This window comes from Centruroides vittatus, unplaced genomic scaffold (genome assembly GCF_030686945.1).
Source record: "Centruroides vittatus isolate TY-2023 unplaced genomic scaffold, ASM3068694v2 scaffold_769, whole genome shotgun sequence".
Taxonomy (NCBI): domain Eukaryota; kingdom Metazoa; phylum Arthropoda; class Arachnida; order Scorpiones; family Buthidae; genus Centruroides; species Centruroides vittatus.
Genome location: NW_027122717.1, coordinates 3592408 through 3616478, shown reverse-complemented (window position 1 = coordinate 3616478; position 24071 = coordinate 3592408). Strand labels below are relative to the sequence as shown.

At 31.3% G+C, this 24071-nt stretch overlaps 1 protein-coding gene across 1 annotated transcript; it reads right to left on the bottom strand.

Annotated features, from left to right (window-relative positions):
• Positions 1-281: 281 nt before the first annotated feature.
• Positions 282-22192, bottom strand: LOC136989744 (E3 SUMO-protein ligase NSE2-like). The gene is made up of 6 exons (XM_067287993.1): positions 22187-22192; positions 19464-19589; positions 13600-13709; positions 7641-7794; positions 652-829; positions 282-567 (listed from the first exon to the last, which is right to left on the bottom strand). The coding sequence occupies exons 2-6, from the start codon at positions 19585-19587 to the stop codon at positions 510-512; spliced, it is 624 nt and encodes a 207-aa protein (XP_067144094.1). The 5' UTR covers positions 19588-19589; positions 22187-22192; the 3' UTR covers positions 282-509.
• Positions 22193-24071: the final 1879 nt, after the last annotated feature.

The following is a 24071-nucleotide window of genomic DNA, read 5'->3' as shown; positions in this document are numbered from 1 at the left end:
AGTGAGAGAATGGGCTATTGTGTGTCAACAAATTGTAAAAGTAAATCTTTAGATGTTAGATTATTTAGATTTCTCGCAGATAATCAAAGAAAAGCAAAAATGGGTGCAGAACTGCAGATAGGCTGAATGACAGAGAACTGAACATTCTAAACTGACTTGTGAGTACAATTGTAGATGTGAAAGACACTGTTGGGATCTCAACAGAGCTGCAGAGCATGCCCTTAGAAGCAAAAAAGTCAAAGGAACCATACCTCTTCATGTAACCCTTTATGGATAAAACCTCCAGAAATCATCACTGATCAAGTTTTTATTAGTGATATTTAATTATATACATGTGATTTATGTTATTAAAATTAATAAAAATATGAAAAATTATTATTTATATTTCAGATTTGATGTTTACTTTTTATCCCATGTAATTCATTATAGCCATCTTGTTACTTCATCATTTTTAATTTTTTTTTGTTTAAATATTTGGATTTTCTGTACCAAATCAAATAGGCTTGCTGCTAAATCAAATCTTTTTGCTGCAAAGGATGTGGATTTGTACAACCAATATACGGACATCTGAAATAAGAGAAATTTTGTATTAAATTAGAAATAAATCAATAAATGATAAAGTTTTATTGATATTATAAATTTAATATTTACTTTTTTTCTCTTCTTCTCATGTAATTCAGTATGCTTGTCTTATCATAAACATGATTGCAATAAATGTTCTTTACAGGATCTTTAATTTCTAGTTGTGTAATAGGATCTTTCATACCAGAACTTTGCTTAACAATAATTGCATCATCATCTTCACATAATTCCTGTTCACCATTGATTTCTATAGCAATATCAAGTAAAATATTTATTTTCTTCCATAATGCTAAAATTAATTTACCATGTAAAATTGATATATAACTAAAACTATGAGGTATGCTTTAATGGAGTGAATAAACAACCATTACGTAGCTTTCAAGTACAAAAATCTCATCTGCAGGAAAGGAAAAAATGAACAATAACTATGGAACACATTGCTATGGAAACACAAACAGAATATTCAAATATTTTGAAAGCAAAATAAAATAGAAACTAAATAAGAATAATAAATAAATAAAAACAAAGACAAGGAAAGATTATTAACAGTAAATAGTAAGATAAAAAAAATCCAGCAATGAGTTGCATAACTTTCCTGACAAAAAACCATTTAAAATTGTGTGTGAAACCATCTGTTGTAAGATTTTGTTAAAAACTATATTATTATTAATAATTATAAAATGGCAAAAAGCTTAATTTTGTGAGTAGAAATGACTTTTATTAAATGCTAACAAGTAAAATCTTCATTAAGTCTGACCTCACTCAAGACATGACACATGATTCTGTCCATCTCTCCAACTGGTTAACCACCAAGATTTAGTAGCATCAATCCCCCTAATAACCAAACCTTCCTGCAAAATTTTAGAATTTTCAACAAAAAGCACAGGAATTATTAAGCTCAAAATGGGTGAACAAAATCATGCTTCGTATACATACAAACATTCATACATTCAAAAAAATTCTCCAGTGTTTTGTGCTGCTATTTGATAAAATTGTGGACCTATAAATTCCCACTGTTGTCTATCCATCCATCTGTCCTTCCTTAATCTTGAGAACAGAGTTAGATACATGAAAGTCAAGATCAGATAGAGAAAGCTTAGGGGCAGGGGATCCCGATTAACTGTATAAGAACTTCCAATACCAGCCTGAAGTCACGTTAATTCAATTCAAAACTTTTCCCTTGAAAGCAGTTAGATAGATGACTGGCACAACTCCATTGCTAATGGAAAAGTATGACGTACAGGGGCAATACACTACTAATTTGAAGGTGGAGAGTATACATTTTAAATTAAATAAATTAAAAATATGATTAAAAATTGTAGCCCAGCATTGTGACAATGTCACAATAAATAATTGCTTGTTTTCTTCATTTTGGCATTTCAAGGTCCAAGTCCAAATATGTAAAAGTCTTAGAGTCTTTTACTTTTCTGGTTGTTATACAGGATGAGCTAAAAGTAGGTGGACAATAAATGATAACATTTATTAAGATTACATATACAATTATCTTTGTGTATTAATTTCTTGAAATGCATCTCTGATGTAATTTTTCAACCATAACCATAACCAAGTTAAATATACACCATTGTTATAGTATAACCCTAACACAAACCCTATTCCACCTACTTTTGCTTCACCCTATATATAAGAGGGAAAGTAAAAATGACCCCCAAGATTTTTACATATTTGGACTTAGACCATCTTGAAATGTCAAGAACAGCAACAAGAATTCAGGGGTAATTTCTATATGTATGGATGTTAGTGGGTGAAGGTGGGCACAATTTTGTTCACCCTGTTTGAAGCTTAATAACTCCCATGCTTTTTGTAGAAAATTTATAAAATTTTGCAGGGAGATTTGTTTATTAGGGCATCCTGTTAAAAACAATATTGCTTACTTTTATTTATTTATTTAGTACAAGGATCCCCAAAGGATGCTATTAAATTTTAGTGGTTAAAGGTTGAGAGGATGGAGAGATAATGGGAATTGTGTGTATCTCCAGTACAGTTGGATTTTACTCATTATTAGCCTTTTGTTTTTTTTTTTTTTTTTTATAAAACTCATCCATACCCTCAAAATTAAGCTTTTTGCCATTTTATAATAGTTAAAAATATAAAAAAGGTTTTAATAAAATATGATTACAGATGGCAACTCAAAAATTTTGCCAGAAAAGTTGAGCAACTCGTTGCTGGTTTATTTTGACCAGTTACCATACTCTCCCTTTTATACATAACAGCCAAAGGCAACAGGCAAAGTAACTAGGCAATGTTATTTTTAATGGCATTGAAATGGCAGTTAGCTGTAGAGCACGTTAGCCACTTCCAAGGGTCTTGCTAAATCAGGAGGTGGTAAACTTTTTTAGCCATTACCCCAAAATATATTTGTGTAAGTCGATATTACCCCCTCACTTTGAAAAGGAGAAAATCAATACAAATTTAAATTAAACACTATTTATTGAATCATTTTACACTGAAAATGAATCATGAAAATAATAAATAATAGACAAACCAGATAAAATTATCATTTTGGAACACAATATTTTCATTGAAAACTTTTACTCTTTAGGTTTTGGAGAAACTCCTTATTACCCCCATAATTTCATTTTTACCTCATTTGGGGTAATTTACCCCGGTTCCCCAACCACTGTGCTAAATTGTCTAAATCTCTTGGTAGCTTACATTAGTTGCTTCTGCATATCCATACAGACTTAGCAGTAAAGTATGAAAAGTCTACTTAACTGCCACGGCATCCTGTTAAAAACAATATTGCTTATTTTATTTATTTATTTAGTACAATTGGAAATGTCGAAGACGATTGTATTCCACCCCCCTCATAACAAGAAATAAAAAAGGATCCCCAATAAAATAATAACAATATAAAAGACATAATAAAAATTAAAAACATAGCAAAACAAAAGTTACATTATATATAATACAAAATAGATTTACAGTGGAACCTCTCTTAACGAGCATAATTCATTCTAGCGTCTCACTCGTAATGCGAAACACTCATTAAGCGAAACAATTTTTCTCATAAAAATGAGCATAAAATACGATAATGCGTTCCATGCCGAAAAATATTCTCCACCATTTTACGTATAATGTTTATTCAAAGAAAATTATACAATAAACATTATTAAGAAGCGTGAATCATCATCTTTTCTTCTAGTGCAGAATGAACCAACCTAAAATACAAATTCAATTTGCAGAAAACCAAAGAAATCAGATAATTTGTCTGATAAACACACCAACCAATATGTCAAATTTTTGGGCTATGCAAAGGTTATAATTAAATATTAGAATTATAATTAATTTGACTAGAGGTAAACAGTTATGCTTTTATCTTGCATTAAATTTAATAATTATAAATAATAAATTTTTAATTTAGACATTTCTGGAATTTAATTTGGAATTAGTCATTAAATTTAATACAAGATGACAGCATAACTGCCTACCTCTAGTCAAATTAATTAATTTCTAATATGAAATTATAGCCTTTATGTAGCCCAAGAATTTGGCATATCATTTGGCGTGTTTATTATATAATGGCCTATGATTGTTGATGTTTATACGTAATATGTGTTAGAAAAAGTTTGGAAAAATGTGTGATCACACGCAACACTAAGATGCTAGCTGAACAAGTGCTAGATGGAGCATGTGCACAATCCAGGACTTCCCCTCACCTGGCTATTCGTTGTGCAAAAATTCGCTCATTAAGCGAGTCATTTTTTCACAATTTATTTTGCTCATTATGCAAAACACTCGTTATGCGAGGTGCTTGTTAAGCGAGATTTCACTGTACATTTATTTTTAAAAAAGTTAAAATCACAATGTAGGTATAGTTCCACAGGCTGCATGAGATGCTATATGGTTAAAAAAAAAATCTTTGTGAGAGAGAAAGGCAAAAAATGAGATGAAGAAGCATGATGTATTGCAGGTTCTTACAATTGGGATTTGGAGTTCTAACCAGTAGCTTGAAATCAGACCATTGAAATATTTAAAGCAGAGAATGCGATCAAAATATTTTAAGCAATCAGAAAGATTAGGAAAACCAAGGCAAACTCTTACTACATCATGGTTATCAGTAAAGGGTAAATTGCAGAATTTATGTATCAGAAAATAAACTTTATCTAATTCAGATTGTATTTTTTGAAGCAGATAAGGGGCAGCCAAGGCCCAGACGGGTAAACAATAATTGATTGAAAATTAGTAAAGAAAATTGTTGTAAGTACAGCTTTGAAGAAATATTTTTGCAAAAATGCCAGATAAATCCACATCTAATGGCAAGGGATTTAATAATGTAAGAGATATGTTCATGGACAATTAATTTTTCAAATATGACACCAAGGTTACAATGAGACTGAACATAGTTTATTTTAGTAGAATCGATAAATATTTAAGGGTGGTAAGGATTGTGGAGTAGGGAAAAAGCACATAATAACAGTTTTATGGATGTTGATTTTTAGATTATAGTGGCAAAAATGGAACATAAAGAATTGACTAATAGCCTGAAGGGAGGAGAGATCACTGGATAAAATTTTAATGTCATCAGTGTAGGCAATTATTTTAGAGTGTGGATTGATTAATAATTTATCTATGTAAGCTGAGAAAAAAAGCATGCTTAATACAGAACCTTGAGGTGTGCTGCAGATGGGGGAGAAAAGGAAAAAATCAAAATCACCAATGTGAATCTTACATAGTCTATATAGATAAATAGTAATTGTTTAACCAAGAGTAGAGAGAGTGATTTAGATCACCTAAATCAAAATAATCACTTAGCATCTTAAGTAGTAAATTAGGAATAATAGAGTCAAAGGCTTGGGAAATGTCAATATAAATTATGTAAGTAGCTTTTTTGTTCTCAAAACTTTGCAGATTAGTATAAATTGTTTCAAGAAGGTTGGTGGTAGTAGAAAGGTTACGGATGCTGCAGTATTGTTAAGGAGAAAATCTGGAGGTAGTTTGGGTATAGATATAGATTTTATTATATAAGCAAATTTCAAAAATTTTTAACATGGCTGATAGAATAGTTATTGGTCTAAATGAATTATCTTTTTTGGGGAGAACCTTTATATTAGAAATTAACCATTGATTTGGAATGTGACTAGAGTTTAATAACCTTGTGAAAAATTTGGAGAGAATAACAGCTGATATTGCTTTTAGCTTTTTATAAAATTGTGCAGGAATTGAGTCTGGACTATAATCAGAGTTGTTTAGGCTATCTATAGCAGACTTAACATTGGAAAAAGAAATAAATAAGTTATGTTTACATTGTTGAAAAGATAGGGAGTGAATATTAGCTTAAGGTAAAATGCAAAAATATCTAGATTTGATATTATTAAATATATCATAGATTTTCTCATCAGGAATAGCTTTTTGTGTGGAGATAGTTCTTTTTAATTTTAATTTATTACTGTTAATAATCTCACCTTGACTTTATGTAATAATTTATTTATTCCTATTTAGTTTTAATTTTGTATTCAAAATATCTAAACTTTCTATTTGAGTTCCCACAGTATGTTCTTATTTATTTGCTTTTCTGAAGATGAGTGAGATAATTCTAACATATTTGAAAGCTATATAATGGTTGTTTATATACTCCATTAAAGCATAGCTCATAGTCATTTAGTTGTAGTGTTCTAGTTTGTTAATATTGATGTATAGATAAATCTTTAATACCAAATTATTTTACATTTAAAGTTAGTAATTCTAGTCAGTTCAGGTTCTATAAATTATTATTTTAGTAATAAATAAATGTTAAATTCAGTTATTTGCTTTTTCATTGTCAACTCATTACATCATGCCTCTCATTAAATGCAATACAGTAGTACCTCGTATAACGTATGCCTCAAATAACGGACTTTCTGTTTGGCCATTATGTGACTCGAGCAACGACTGGCTGTGAACAACGGACTTTCCGGCATAATTGGTGACTACTCCGTGGGTGCATTCTTTAATAGCAATTGCTCTGCATCTCTGCTACTACGAGAGTGCGCTGCTGTTTGTAGGCATTTAGGAATGACGGTGAAAGAAAGAAAGACGGCGGCACCCGCACTATCGATAGTATTGTGATGGAGGAATCTATAATTCTAAACTATGAGCTTTAAAAGGCAAAAGAAGGGTCCCAATTTAACCATAAAATGGATTATTTGTTGAAAGAGCATTCAAAATAGCCTCGAAAAAAAATTCGTAAAGACACTTACATCACCGCATGCGCTAACTCGCGCTTTCACAATTTCTAAATTCTCATTCATAAAACCACATAATGGACCCAGAAACGAAACTATCTGAACCATGGAGGACGCCATGTTGCTTTCCACAATAAACTACTGCTACAAGCGGCCGACCGTTCGACGGCAAGCTTTTGCTGTTCGACGGCACGCACTCCCACCGGAATTTAGGAACGTGTTCCGCAGGAATTTTTATACGGATGTCGCTCGCGCAGTTACGTGGAAGAATAAAAGAACGCACCCCATGTTCATTTTTTTATGATACAGTACGGTTATTTTATGCTGCAGAACGAATTAGATGTTTTAACATGTATTTCTATGGGAAAATGTGTTTAGTATAACGGACGTTTCACTTAATGGATGTGCACTTGGAACAGACTAAGTACGCTATATGAGGTACCACTGTAATGTCATAATTCAAAAATGATAATTTTTCAGGAGAAGCAATTGAAGTTTAAACTTTTGATTTATGCCTGTAAAAAAACTTTTGAAATACTGTTCTCTAGTGGTGTTTTATTCTGTCTCTTAAAAACATCAATGTATTTAAATTAGCCTGAGGATGATCTTTTAAAAAGGTTGAAAATATTAGCATTTAAAGTCAGTGTACTGAAATAGCTTTGTGAATTATTGTTGGTAAGTTTGTCATAAAAGATACTTCTAATGTCTAGCAATAAAGCAGTAGAAAAGTAAAAAAATATCAAATTGCATAATGCAAATTATAACTGTTAAAAGTTTATTATAATTATGAATTTAATTTAAAATCAATAATATTCAAGAATTTTAGTTATATTAAAAAAGTTTTAATTTTTAATATAGCAAAATGATATGGCTTACTTTGATGCACACATTGATTTATTATAGTTTTTAATTTCTGATATGAAGGATGTTGTTTTAATGCCATATCTGTATTGTTTTTAGATATTTCTTTTACTGCTTGCTGAAGAGTTGCATCAATATCAAAATTTTCATTTGAATCTTTACTTGCTAACTGTAAAAAATATTAAAATTCAAAATCAGAACAATTAATGAATTTTATAATTAAAGTTTACTCAAAAATGTGTTAATTATGTTTGAACTTTGAACGTTTTCATCAAATTTAAAAATTACATTAAAAGAAAATAAAGTTCATCTATGAAGAAATTTTTTGTTAAAACTTAATTATTATAATAGTTTAAAAATTTACAGTTTTGTCAAACACATATTTGTAAATTTCCAGGGACACATAAAATAAAAAGAAAGAATTAAAAGACATCAAAAGATATAATTGTTTGAATTTACACATGATCAATTTTATGGAGTTTACTCAAGTCTTTGCATGCATCTGTAATGGAGGGTGTGTGCGTGTGTGTGTGCGCATTGTAAGTTGCCCTGATTAGGGCCAAAAAGGTTGCAAACTTGTGAGAGAGAGGATCTACTAATGAAAATGGAATGCAGAAAGGTGAAAAGGTTGGTTTGATATACTGGTAACACTCAGTTTTTAAGGCCCCTGTCTTTCACTGTGATTTGTTTATCCAGGCAATTCCTGGATGTCAAGCCAATGTCAAGCTTTCTTGTTCCAATTCCAAGGTAAGAATTGTTGTTAAATGTCTAAAAATCCATTAATGTTTGGTTTAATTTCCAGATGTTGAATATATTGTCAATATATGTAATATATGTTGTTGATGTATTTAGATATAAAGATAGATTTAAGTTTCCTCTCTACTAGCTCACTTAGTAGTCCAGCCATTGCGCTACTAATAAGCATGTCCCTTTTGTGTGTAGATGACTTCACTGAAGAAGAAGCAATGACCTAAAGTTAGTGGACACCAAGTGCACCAGAACTCTAGGATGTTGTATCATGGTAAATTGATTTCTTACAGAATTTTAGCTTGAAGTCCTTAAGTATGGTCTAATGTACTCAGTCAGGTCTGAATAGAAAATGGACCTCTTTATCCCTGAAATGGAACTAATTGTTTGACCATTAGACAATATCAACCAAGATCCAGGCCCGCCATAAGCGGGCGTGCAAGGCGTGCACCGCACATGGGCGGCATGTCCAGGGGGCGGCAAATTGGTATTGATGGCAGGTTCAGCGTAGGTAGTCGTAGTTAAACAGGGGCGGCATAATCGGTATTGCACACGGGCGCTCAAACAGCTAGCGGCGCTGCTGCCAAGATCTGTACAGATGGAAGGCATCCATAACTCTGCTAGATATATGCAGCATGGCTGTGAAAAGGAATGCACACTATTCCAAAGCATGACAGTTTGGTTGTGTGACAAGAGCAGACAAAAGTAAAACACTTGTAGTAATAAAAAGGGACATGTACAAACAAGGTTCAATGGACTATATATGTAGCATAGATTGCATTATGGTGCTTGATGGATCTGTGGCAAAATTACTAAGCAGGGTACACAGCCTTTATAAATCTGGCCTAGTTCAAAGTCTGCCATTTATTATGAAATTTATTGTTCTGGCATATAGTATGCTAAGATTGTTTGACTTTGCCAAAACTCAGGGGTAGGAAAGAACTCTGACCAGTTATGGGAAAATGTAACCCCCCCCTACTTTGATAGAATGCAGGTTTCTAGCAAAGCAAATGGGACAGTTACAGATACATGGCAACAGTGGAGTGTTATCAGATGATCAAGGACTTGCAGAGCTTAACTATAGTAAAGTAGCTCTCAACTTGTTTCTGTGGAACAACTGTGTTTCAGAAAAGTGTTTTTTAAATTTTTATTGCAAATTTATTCAAATGTACTTCACACAATTTGAATTAATATTTAAGATAAAATCAGAATATACATTTCTGTTTCCATATTATCAGCACATCATAACATCACACACTAGAACATCTTACATCTATTGTTCGAATACAGTACAAGTAAGAACTTGCAAACAACAGTCAAGAGGTCAAGTAGGAGGAAGAGGTAATTGTTTTATTTAATTCAAAGTTACATCCACTCCATATGGCAACAAAAGTGGTTATCATACCATCAAAAGATGCTTTTTGTTAAATGTAAAAAAAGAGAAATAACCAACGATCGCCTTAAATATCGGGCTATAAATCTGGCTAGTTAAATGATTGATAAAGTAATTTGTCTCTAGAGGTAGACATTAGATGTCATCTCTTAACTAAATTAATAAATAAATTTAGAACCTTCTGGAATAAAAGAACTGACCTGGGAAGGGGCTTGAACCCACAACCTCCGCTTGCCAGTGCACCACCGGGACCCCGAGTGAGTCTTTGCTTCCAGAGGTATATTAATTTAGATATAACCTTACTTGGTTAAATACGGCATTTTCTGGGTACAACTCCTACGTCCACAGCCTAAGAACATCTCCACAATGGCACTCAGCCAGCTAACGCATTACCTAGCGAGGTATTATATATACATATACGAGGTGTATATATATATATATATAAATAGAAATAGAAATAATAAACAACTTATATACATCGGGCTTTGAGTTGTTTATTATTTATATATATATATATATAAATAATCAATTGCTTGATGTCTGGGTGGCACAACTGGCAAGTGCACTGCATGGCAAGCGGAGGCTGCGGGTTCAAGCCCCGCCCCAGGTCAGTTTTTTATTCCAGAAGGTTCTAAATTTATTTAATAATTTATTAAAATTATAATTATTTAATTTAGTTAGTGATGACATCTAACATCTACCTCTAGAGACAAATTACTTTTATATCAATCATTTAATTAGCCAGATTATAGTCCGATATTTAAGGCAATCGTTGGTATATTTCTGTATATACATCAGGCTTTGAGTTGTTTATTATTTGTAAAAAAAAAAAAAAAGTTTCAACTCTTAGTTTTTGGTGTTAAGAGCCTAGGAATCAATTTTCATTAACAAACTATATTATATACAATTTTATTGAGTGGTGCTAGTTAACACTGTATACAGATTGTCTTTGTGTGTTTTGTAGTTTTGTTTGGAAATTATTTGTATATGATCTAATTTATTTATATTTTTTTGCATTTACTTAATTTAATATTTAATGTTGTTAATATCTGTTAAGGCAATTTATTCTGTTTAAGAATGTTGTATAGTATTGTATTTGAGAAATTCAATTTTGATGTAATCTGAAGATAGATGATTCTATTCAAAAACATTTAATGTAATAAATATTTTTTCTGGTTCATTAAACTTCAAGTTCTACTCAAAAATTAACCTCTTGTAAAGCAGTGAAAAATGCAAGAATAAGACAAACTATATTTATTATACACAAAAGGTACATAGCTACTTTTCGACATAACTTCTGCCAGAATTCAAGCATTTGTTGTAACATGGCATCATTTTTTGTATCCTCTCAAAGAAATTTTCTGCCTGGAGTCTAGCCATTCACAAATGCCATAAATCATTTCCTCATTGGATTTGAATTGCTGCATCCCCAACTGCACTTGGGCTATAGGTGGGGTGATCAAACAACTCCCATCAAAACTGTTGGCATAATGTCTGTGAATGTGCATTGTCATGGACAACAATCAGGCCTGACAACATGGTTGCCTCCTGTTCTGCACTCTTCAAAGTTTTTTTAGTTTCACAGTGTTGTGGAGACTCAAATGTTTTTGGATGGAGTCTAAAATTCTTTAGACTCTAGAGACTCTGACCTTGAAGTTTACTATAGGTAAAATTGAAAGTATTAAGAATGCTTTTTAATTAATTAGTATCTAAAGAAATTTCTTAAAAACAGACACTTCAATAAATTTAGATATCAAAATGATATTAACCCATGAAGGCCATTTCATAGCAAAATGTGACATGCTCTATACTTTCAGAAAACAGTTTTTATTAATTTAAAGCCCACCAGTGGCAAAATGGATAAATCCACTGAATACTGTAGTTAGTCATGGGATCACACCTGGAAAGTAAATGCATATAGTATTACTTCAAAGTGCCAAGCTCATTTTTACCAAAGAAAAGCTCCCAAGAAAAAATTTGACTTTATTTTGTGTGCCATAATTTTTACTTAGCCCAATACTTTTTTACATCTCAGACGTTTTACTTTGGAAATCAATTGTTTTTTTTTTACTAATTTTGACTATTTAAATTTTTCACTGTCCTTCTATGACTATTTATTATAGCTTCAAAAACATAATTTGGTCTTAAAACAATCAATAGAAAAACAATGAAAAACATAAAATCAAGATAAGAATCTAACTTCAACAGACTAAGAGGAAGAGCAAACTGCAAAATGTAATTAAGGATTGTTTCAGCATATTATTTACTAGTTTAAGTTTAGGCAACCATCTGTAGGAAATTAACTATTCCTGTTGTAGCCAAAGTGGGAGAAACTATTTCACAGACCAATTTATTACATCATTCATCAAATTATTTTTGCATTTCATTGTATTTAATTTTTTTAAACATCTTCTAACTATTAACACTGGAGTGAGTAATAAACAGTCACAAACAAAACCTTTTACCAGTGTTGTACTTGACATCAAGTCAAGTACAACACTAGTAAAAGGTTTTGTTTGTGACTGTTTATTTAATTTTTTTCTTGAAAATCATTAAATTTAAATATATTTTTCATAATTAACTAATAAAAGTGGAATTCTTTTGGCTATTAAATTGTAGTGTATTTCTTTATGTACAGTACGTGAAATTTTTCCAAGGTAAATTTGTTATATCTTTTTTTTTTCTCACCATCAATTTTAATACAACTTTTTTTACAGAAATTTTAGATAAAAATATTCAGATGTCTAGTGATATCTTTATTATAAAAAAAATCGTAGCATGACATTTTAAAAAGGGTAAAGTTGGAATTGCATATTGCACGTTTGCCAGAGTCAGATGTTTTGTTTACTGACTCCACCACACTGATTTCAGAGTACACCTGCAAAGTAATAGCAGTTCCAAGTTTCATAAAATCTGTCAGCAACACTCCTCTATAGTCTCAAAAAATTGTAGTCATTTTCTCTTTTCTGAATAACAATCAATTGAATTTCTTGGAAGGGCAATTCAGAACAAGAGGCAAGGCATATTGTTCATGACAACACGTGTTCACAGGAACTGCTCTCAGAGTTTCAATGGGAATTGTTTGATCACCCCATCTATAGCCCAAACCTCATACCAAGCAACTCATTTATTCCCAAAAATGAAAGTGTAGTGGGGGATGCAGCAATTCAAATCCAATGAGGAACTGATTCATGGCTTTTGTGAATGGCTGGACTCCATGCAGAAAATTTCTTTGATGAAGGGATACAAAAAATGGTGCCATGTTACAACAAATGCCTGAATTCTGGCAGAAGTTATGTCGAGAAGTAGCTAAGATATGTATGTATGTAACTTTTGTGTATAATAAATATAGTTTGTCTTTATTCTTGTATTTCACTGGCTACTGGAGGTTAACTTTCAAACAGCCCTCATATTTCAGCATTTTTGTATGCAAATATAAAAAATAATTTGAGTCAATTGCCATCTCAAAAAGATGGCAATTGATTCAAATTATTCTTTTTTTCTTTCTTTCTTTCTTTCAGAATATAATTCATATATAAAATGAACCAACAAGAAAGTAATTATTAAAACAAATGCTTAATTTTAATTTTATATTTGTTCTAAGAGCTATTTAATATTAACATATGTAAAAAAATAACATTGAGTTAATAGCTAATAAGTGACTAATAATTAGATCCAATTTGTTGTTGGATAATATTTCAGTAAAACCTTTAACAATGTTTCCCTAATTAAAAATATCAATTCATTAAGATTTAACATTAGGAAATATTATAAAAAATAATATTTAATTTTCATTATTATTTTTTAATATTTTAATATTTTTTTTAATATTACCTTTTGTCTAATTTGTTCTGCAGCTTCCTGAAACTGTAGCATTTCATTTTCTAAGTTAAGAAAGTCTATCATGCAATCTTCCAATTGTTTCAACATATCTACAGAGGATTCTATCAAAAGAAAATTACTAATAAAAAATTTTATATGTTATAAATTAATAACATTTTTATAGTTTTATTGAATTAATAAACATTCAGAAATTCGGCAGCTTATAAAATTATAAAAATTTAAATTTATTTTAAAAAGTTATTATATATATTTAAATTCATATTTGAATTTTTAATAATAGAGTAGAATTGAAGGTTTTAAATTATTTTCTAGTTTTGATGACATATCAGAAGGTATTTTCTACCTTTTCTATAGTATGCCGCCCCAATCGGAGATTGAGTGCAATGTAGCCTCCCCTAGCATACGCATATGTGTTTATCGCTCTGTATTCAGTATTTATTTATTTTTTATTACAAATTAAATAATATCAGTAAAGTTTGATTGAAAATATGAAGCAAAAATACAATTACACTACTAAAAATACAAATATACCTATCTGCAGCACTTTGCACAAATAAAATGGATATAGTGTACAACCAGGATTTCATTCCTTCTGAATAAAGTCATAATAATGTAAATTTAAAAAAATGTTTTTCATATTTTAACAAACTGCAAACATCAATGTGAAATTTGAGCTTATTTTTAATTGCACAAAATGATCGATGTTTGGTTCTAACTCTGTCAGTCCCACATGAAGGTCATTTTACTGCCAAAGCTGTGGCTTTCACTCGAGTTACAAGGCCAGTATTCTTCCCTGTCATAACTGCAGAGCCGTCAGTGCATAAACCTATATAATCAATCCAAGTCAAGTTTTCAACACACAAATTTGTGAAGTAAGTGAATATGTCTTCACCTGAAATTGTTGTTGGGATTGTTTTATAAAGCAGTAACTCTTCTCTTATATTTCCTTCTGTGGCTTATCTCACATAACAAATAAGCTGATCCTGTGATGAAATGTTGGTTGATTCATAGAGTTGTAATGAAAATATTTGACTTTATTTTACTTGTTGAATTAACTGTATTTTCAAATGCATACCAAGCAATTGATTTGCCATGAGACTTATTATTTGACAGTGGAATAGTTTATAATGCCTTTGCAGCTGCATCTCCATTCATAATGTGACACATTTCTAAAGCTGCCAGAAGCAACAAATTCTCAGCAATAGTGTGTAATTTCTTACATTTAACGATTTTCATAGCCACTACATAAGAAGCTATCAATGCTTCCTGCAATACCATGGCTTTTTTTGACATTACAGTCTTCTGCCGTTTCAATTCCATCTTCTATTTTTGAACAAAAAACTCACAATTGTTGTGTATATAATTTTCGTGCACTGTTTCCAGATATCTTTTAAGCTTTGCAAGCTTTTAAGGCTATCATTGGCAAGAACTTGAAAACAAATGACATACTGAGGCTATCAAATGCCAGATTTGCTACAAAAACAAGAACATCTGAACTTGATATAATTTGTATCATATTGTGCCACTTTTCTTTTTCTTTATTCATTACTATTATTACATTCACTTTGGTCTGCAGATTCTTCACTTCTCATAGTTCTCTTCAAATAGCAGTCCATTCTAGATATCAAGACAATTGGTTTAAATTAAGTAAAATATATGCTTACTGTCCCAATGAGTGTTATGTATGCGATGAAGAAAACTAATAAGAGAGCGATGGAAAAACATCACATGCGTGTGGAGGACTATAACATTGTGTTTGTCCATTTTCATTCACATACACTTACTTGTCAGTCATACACTAAATAGTATTGTGTGCATCGGTTTGCTTCTCTCCTGAAGGTGTTCCATGCCTCCCAAGGGAAATGGTGCACCTCAGCAGTTGGGAATCACTACTCTAGATAATTAGGTATTATAGTTAAAATTAAATCATATAATAAAGTAGGGAGTAAAATCTAATTGCAACATGCAATATATTGCTTCAATTTTAAACTTTCAAAAGATTACAAGGAATTAAAACAACTACAGTGCCTGTGACCAGTGTGCTTCTTCTCTAAGGAAATCAGAGGACTTTGCAAAGGAAATTAGCAATTGAGAGAAATCTGAACACACTTATGTTCCTTGATTTACTTCCACAGCATTTTTTCGTAAAACAGTTTCAGTTTTATCCATCTACCATCAGTCATATTAATAATAATGTATCAGTTAAGCTAGTAATATATTTTGTATTACTTCATTGGTCAGTTCATTTCAGTCAACAGTTTAATGTTTTATTAAATCCATTTTTAATGCAAGTGTAACTCTGCATATACAGAGTTCAACTTAAAGTCTAATTGAAATATTTCTTGCAACTACATTCTAACAGTTCAACAAATTTCAATAAAAAAAATATTTTAGACTTGATAAACACTAATGTTGTGTGTTTTTTCTTCAAAGACACTTGGCAAGTTTTCTATCAGATATCTTTATTCATTCTCGTTGAATGAATAAAGATATCTGATAGAAAACTTGCCAAGTGTCTTTGAAGAAAAAACACACAACATTAGTGTTTATCAAGTCTAAATTATAGAACAAGACACAGTTTCATAAAACAAATAAAAAAAATATTGTTAATTTGGTAAGTAACACTTTTACACTAAAAACAACCTTGGCTTGCCTTTCAGTGTTCTCAATATTTGAACAAATATAATCCCATCAACTAAACATAAAACTGAGCAGTTTTGTAATGGTCTACTGTTTCTTATGAATAAGCTTATCATTTCTCTACAGTTTCTTTGTTTTTATGAAGTTTACTTGTTCCAATAACATGTTGAAGAAAATATCTGCACAGATATACAATTCTATATGAAATACCATATAGTCAAGTACAATCATAACATATAATTTTATATTCTATTTTCCTCCCATAGTGTGCCACACATTTTTACCTCGGATAAAGCACTTTTTGCTTGAAACCTAAAAAATTTATTCCTCTACATCAAAAAAAGTTCAGATATACTACACCCATATAAGAGAAGTGATAAAATGTAATAGTCAATTCAATAGGATGACAAAATTAAGTTTCATTCATCCAATTAATGCTTAGAAAAAAATGACTTCAAGATTTATTTTATTAACATTTGACTTGAAAGCTATTTAATATTTTAAATCTTATAAAAATGCTATTTTAATTTATATACAAGAGATAGCTACAGCCTAAAATTTTAAGCCACCATTACTCAAGGGTGAGTGCTGCACTCACCTTTCATTTTAAAACACTTATAACTTGAGCTTCTTGAAAGTTTTGTGCCAAACTCGTCTACCTTCCTTCCTGAGTTTTCCCTTAAACAAGATACAAAAGTCAGAAATAATAGTCATCACTAGTAAAATCAGCTGTATGCCATCAAATTGCACTACAAAGTTGCAACAACTGCATCAATTCATCAAAACCCTAGTAATATGCCCCAATACAAACAATAATATTGTTAGTATTATGAGTATACTGTCTGATTGTTCTGCAATTCTGATTCAACAGACAACTGTGTAGATGATAATATTGCAGCAGAAGCTGATATTGAGATCTTATCATGGACAACAACCAGCAGCATTTGTTATGCTAGAATACCTTGAAGTATAAGATAAGTATAAGATATTCAAACAGTATATATCTCAGCATTGAAAAGATCTCTCTATGAGCAGTCTGTGAGAAAAAACAATCATCGCTGATTTTAAAATAATTTTTACTTTATACAAAGCACTAATGTAATAAATTACCATTTTTTTAAAGATGCTTTTTCAAAACTTTATTTAAAACACACTCTATAGTGTTCTCCATTGGAGTGTTATAAACCAGCAGTTGACAACCGATGGTCAGTGGATCATTGATAGTCCGCAAAAAAACTTGGGTGGTCCGTAAGAAATTTGGACATTGATCAATTCACATCTAAAACCAAATACAAAGCGACTGTTATCAATAAATAATGAACAATAAACAATATTGTGAGTACGATTGTTGTTCTTTGTGGAAAATGCTAAGAATCCATAAACTTATTTCAAACAAGCAGCAATGAACTGTAGACTTGCATTAATTTGTTATAATTAAACACGAATTTCATATTAATATAGTAAAATTGAACTTTTATGATCATTATTCTACACATTTTGTATCGTTTAAAAAAATTCATAATAGTGGCCCACAGGATTCAAAGTTGAGAGTTTAGTGGTCCATGGGGTCAGAAAGGTTGCCAACTGCTGTTATAAACCTATACTCAACTATACAGATTAGGAATAACATTTCCTAATGGAGAATTTCTACATATATGATTACAAAAAATAATATTAGAACTATAATTTATATGATACTAACTTTGCAATTTTATACAGATATAGTAAAACCTATGTAAACCAAAATTGACCAATACTGAATTTTTTCCATTTTGGGCAGGTTTCAGTCTTTTTTTTTTTTTTTATCTTTAAAGTATACCAGATAAATGTCATGAAGTTCATTTTTACAGTGAAATCACCTTTATTATATATAAAAAACATTTTATTACTAGATTTAATCCAAAATGATTCCAACTAAAGATGGAGTATCCAAATGCAAAAATTGAGGAATATTTGATTATAACAAAATCTTGTTATTCAAATACTAAGAGTTATTGAAAGTATTCCACATAAACTCACATAACCAGCAAACAAGCCAATTCCAGTACCAACAACTAGCATTTGGTCTGTTGTTGAAAATTTTAACTTGCATTACAGTAATGCAGAAACCAAGTTATTCTATAACCTGACTTCTTGAAGAATTTTAATTCTATATTCAACCTCCTCTAATTACTCACAATGTTATTCTTAATACTAGTTTAATATTATATGTTTACAGACTCACTTCTTATACCCTAATTAGTTCTCAATTACTGTTATATTCCAGTTATTTCAGGAGTTATCACACAAAGAGACTTGAGACCATTATTTTATTATAAACCTATCCAATATAATATACAGCATTCAACATCTAAAATGCATTTTGGCACTTTTTGCTGAACGAAATCTAACTGGAGAGGGCACAGCAAAATGTGCCAAAATGGATTTTAGATATCAGAGTTGAACTCTATATATTATTGTACGACTCCGACTGAAGTGTACAATTTGTTTTCAAAGACACGAAAAGGCAACGGTAACAAAACTACTGAACTAATTTTAATTATATTGAAAGATTATATACAGTGACTAAGCAGCCATCTTTCTTCTTCTTCTTGTCAAAAACAACTAGTGCCCCCTGCTTTTTTTCCTCGCCTCCTCGTGCGATTTTTTTCTCTAAAAAACTTCTTACAATTATATTGAATAGGTTAATAATAAAATAATGGTCTCAAGTCTCTTTGTGTGATAACTCCTAAAATAACTGGAATATAACAGTAATTGAGAACAGTGGTACTAGTTTGTTACTAACTACTCTATACAAGGCAAATTGGCAGCATTATGTCACCTTATTCACATTGTTTTCATGATTTGCATGTTCTCCTGAGCTTAATCATCAGAAACTCATTCAATTCTTAAAGAACTTGATTCTGCCTCCCCCCGGTTAATTCCAAGAAAGATCTCATATCTGTATATGCCCTTGTTTTGAAATAGTTTGTCATGCCTGTGGTGTTATAACTGGAGGCAATTTTATTTACTTGTAAGTGAAATCTTAATTTTCCATTTTATTCATGTCAAGTTTTGTTTTTCATACCCAAAAAACTCTATTCCTTTTCTGTCAGACAGGTTTCTGACTTATAAAATTTAATATAGAAAATTGCTGTTCCAAAATTTTTTCTCATTTAGTCAGGTTTCTGTTTTAGATAGGTTTTACTGTATATGAAATTATCGATTTGCAATACCTTTCTTGTTTATTTGTGAAAGATCCTGGGCAATATCAATAGTTATATTCTTTCCATTACTAATAATTTTTTCTAATTCACTCAAATTGGACAATTCATTACCTATCACAGAAAGTGAAGACATATCTGAAAAAAAATACAATCAAAGTAAAAAGTAAATTTTAAAAAACTAATAAAATGTAACTAAAATTTAATTTGTTTCATATATAAATTAAATATTAAAGGAAGTATATTTCTTTATATAAAATTCAGCACATGGAGAAGATAAGTGATAACTATATTATATTTTATAACCTTTTCAAACTGTCAATGTAACAGTATATTCATGATTATAATTTTTCATGAAACCTTTTTTCTTAAAGTAAGGGTGCGACTATGGAGACATGAATTTAGTAGCAAGCGAGAGGTTGCGAGAAGCGAGAAATCTCTCTGGGATGAGCAAATTTCTGGTTCTCACACATATCTGACAGGGTTTGATATTTATCACGTCTTGCCACATTCTCGCTCACTTACATCTGCATAGTCGCACCCTAATGTTTCACTTATGTATAAAAGTAATATTGAATCTGTAACATTTAACCTAATAAGTTGGCATATTAGTACAATGGGTGACCGGTTAACAAACATAATCTGTTCTAAGACTTTGTTCGCTATCCGAATTGTTCATTAACCGATTATCAATTTACCAACGGTTTTTATGGGAATTTGATAAATTCGATCTGGAAACTCCAGAAACTAAAAAATATATACTAAATAAACTATTTAATGACGGATAATTGTTGGAACTTGAGAAATAACCCTACAGAAGAGTCCAAGTTATCTGGCAAAATGCATTTAGGGAATATATCAAAGTAATAAAAGTGTTTCTCTCTGCAAAGCTGGTTTGTTTTACGTTTTTAATTTTAATTTTACTTCATTGTTAACATAATGTTTTAGAATTGAAAAGTTATTTATCCTCTGTAAGTCAGAAAGGAATGAAAATTTGAATTTTCGTGTATTTGTCTACAATACAATTACATAAGAAAAAATATATACTTTCTTACTACGTTTATTTATACATAATAATAAAAATACATATATACACAGTCTTGTGTTTTTATTAGTCATGTTTTTTCCATTTGTGAGGTTAAAGAATCTGTCTAATGCCAATTGCTTTCCTCTCTTCTTCAGGATTTTTCAGAAGTAATTAATAGCATTGTAACTGTAGAGATCCCCAAGCCTATTAACCTCAACTTGGTTTGGATGCCATTCAAAGACCGTTGTTCTGATATCCTCCCACTTCTTCGAAAGATCTTTAATAGCAGATATTGTCATTTATCCTTTTTCAGAAGAAAACATATCTAGCCAAGTTTCTTGGCATTCTTCTGTCGTCAGATCAATTTCAGGTTCCACTATGAGCTCTTCAATGTTCTTTATTTCTCAGATGTGATTTTTGTTACTCCTTAAGCTGCTTAAGTCTTCTCAATTATACTGTATCTTTCTTAATAAGATTGAACTGCTGCCTACTGTAGAACTGTTCAAGCCGTACTGCCCAGCAACATCAAACATCTGCCCATTCTCTACCTTTGCTATTATACTCTCATCTTTCAAAAATAAAAATTGATGCAAAACTTAACTAGTGCTCGCCTGACAGTCTTGGGAATACTATAAAAGAATTTTTTCTGTCAGAAAATAAAAGGCTGGAATTACAAGGGAGAGTCTCAAAGTTCGGAGGAATACTATCCGATCAGTATATACTGGGTTGAGCGTCGATGACGACATCTCCTCTGCTCCTCCAACAGGAAGGAACAGATGACTCCATGTATATACATTTACATTTATCCATGTTAAAGTATTTAGTATAAAGAATTTAATAATGTTTCACATGTTTGAAAGTCAGTGCATTTGATTTTCAAGAAACATTACAAGTAAAAATAAGAATTTAGTACTTTTGTCATTTTATTATGATGTTACCTTATCCAATGTACTTTTATTTTAGTTTTTAATCTTTAACTTTTACATATGTTGACATTATTTTATGTTTATTAGAGTTTTCTTGTACATCTCAAATAATATTAGTTTAAAATGTACCAGTACCTGATAAAATGTCACGTGGCAGTCAACGTGTTAAAAACAAAAAATGGTAAGTAGGCATTTTAAAGCTGCCTTTTCACATTATCAACTTCTAAATTTTATTGGCTGTTAAAATGATCAAATAAATGTTTTTGGGTAAGATTCAAGCCCTGAATGAGGAGTTTCATACTCCCGTCGAGAATTGTAGACCTCCCCTATACAAGCAAAAAAGTTAAAGGAACCATACCTATAGATGTGACCCTTCACGAGATATTAAGTTTTAACATGTAACAGTATATTGCCTATTTTCCGTGCTCCGCATCGTCAAGGCTTGTTATCGCTCACCTTGTAGTCGGGCGCTTTGGTGCTCACTATCACTTGCACCTCATGTCTGGGTGGGAGAGCCCCATCCCCTAAAACTATATAACATCACGTACTCCACGAACAGTCAAGTGGGCTACTCGAGAGCCAGCATAGTCACATGGACGAAATAGTTAAACGTGATAGTAAGCAGAGCTTAACGCGATCTTTTGGGGGGTTGTAATTCACGAAGGGTCGCTTATAGAGGTATGGTTCCTTTTGACTTTTTTTGCTCCTACGAATATGCTCTACAGCTCTGATAAGGTCCCAATTGTCTCATTCAGAGCATGAATAAAGCCCTTGAATCTTACCGTCAATTGTTTGCAGTTTACCTCAATAGACAATTTCAATTTGACAGACGACAATTATGCACGTTGCCAGATGTTTTTAGCTTTTGTAACCAAAAATGTTCTAAAAAGTAGTTCAAAAGTAGCCAATTGAAAAAATTCTTTTTTAATAATCCAAGATTTGACGATAAAATAATAATAAAAAAACACACCATTCGTACTTTTCCAGCAATAACTTTAATCACAGAACAAACGTTTTCGGCCAATTTATAGACCTGCTTCAGGTCTGTAAACTAATTCGAAAATAAGAATCGCAAGACTCAAAATACATGCATAAACTATAATTTATTAATATATCGAGAAAGCCCACCAGTGGCCAAGCTGTTTCGTTCCCTGAAAAATGGAAGTTTGGTCGTGGGTTCGCGCCACGCCAGGACAGTTTTCCGGGTTTTCTGTAATGTCTGGATAGGGGCCAGTTACGTTTAAAAGACCTCTCGGAAGGCATATAAGCCTAGAAAATTCCGATATTCACTTAAGCAAGCATGTGGTGCACACCGTAATTTTCTACAAAGTAAAGCCATTTGTTATCGCTAGGGCTATTTTGGCTATACAGTCAAACCTGTTTTTGTGCGGGGGATAGGAACCGCATAAAAGAGAATGCATAAAAAAAATCGCGCGAAACTTCACGAGTGGCTATAAAAAATAGTTTTCGCAACACAATTAAAAAAATATTTTTTTATGCGGTGAATAGGGACCGCATAAAAGAAGTCTCACGTAGAAAATAACTCGAAACCGTACGAAATAACTAGGAATTGCTTTTTTAACTCCTTGGGCCTTTTTCTGCAACACCTAATGGGGAAAAAATCCTCTAAGAATTTTAATTTTTATATTAATTAATTATTTCCACTTAAATACGAATCTAACATTAAAAAGTTAAAAATAATCGTTAAATAATGATTTTATTTGATAAATATAGCTGCAGGAAGTGTTATTTCATTTAACAAGGCGTGAAATTTCACACCTGCAGTCTAAAGCTGGAGGGGAGCTAACTTACCGCATCTGTTCAAATATAACATAATATTTATGGTTTTTATGCTATTAAAATAAGAGGGGACCGAAATAAACGTATGAGAAAAAAATTTTTCTGAATAAAAAATGAAAAAACCTGCTGATGTCATAGAAAACAACCAATAGAGTTTTTAAAAATTTTACAGGAGTCAATTATGTTCCAATTTGATTGAAATTTTCATATACCGCACAAAAAATCGCACAAATAAAAATCGCACAGAAAAAAACCGCGCAAAAACAGGTTTGACTGTATTTTTTATTTAATTATAAGCTTCCCGCCACGAATTTTGTATATTGCTGTTTGACAACTGATACATCAATGACATTTATAATAAATATTTTTTACTTTTATTAACGAGTTATCAATGGCTGCCTGATCCAAGTGAATCTTGTCAGGCAGCCAATGTAGTAATCCTTAAGTTTGTTAGTCTTTCATTTACAAAAAGCACAATAGAGAATTGTATTACAAAGTTCTGTTCTAAATAGCCTACATTTTAATGCTTAGATAGTTGATCACAAATGGATACAGTAATTTTTACTTGTCACCTGTTCTATGGCAATGAAAGTGGCCATAAATGGTTTATCAACTTTCATTTCTTGTCATTTACTAATCTAAACACTTCGTTTGCTATTTAGGTGCAGTACCTACCTACTTGCCTGTTTTTTTTTTTTTCTTTTAACTTTTTCGCCCTGTGAGCACTAAGAGAGCTTCTTTTAGCAAATCCATTATGGGTTCGGCCAGGCCCACAATGGGGTGGCCGAGAGGTGAGGAACGGGATCCGACATATCCGGACAAACGACTCCCCGAAAAATTCCTGGGGATTTTTCGATTTCGACTCGT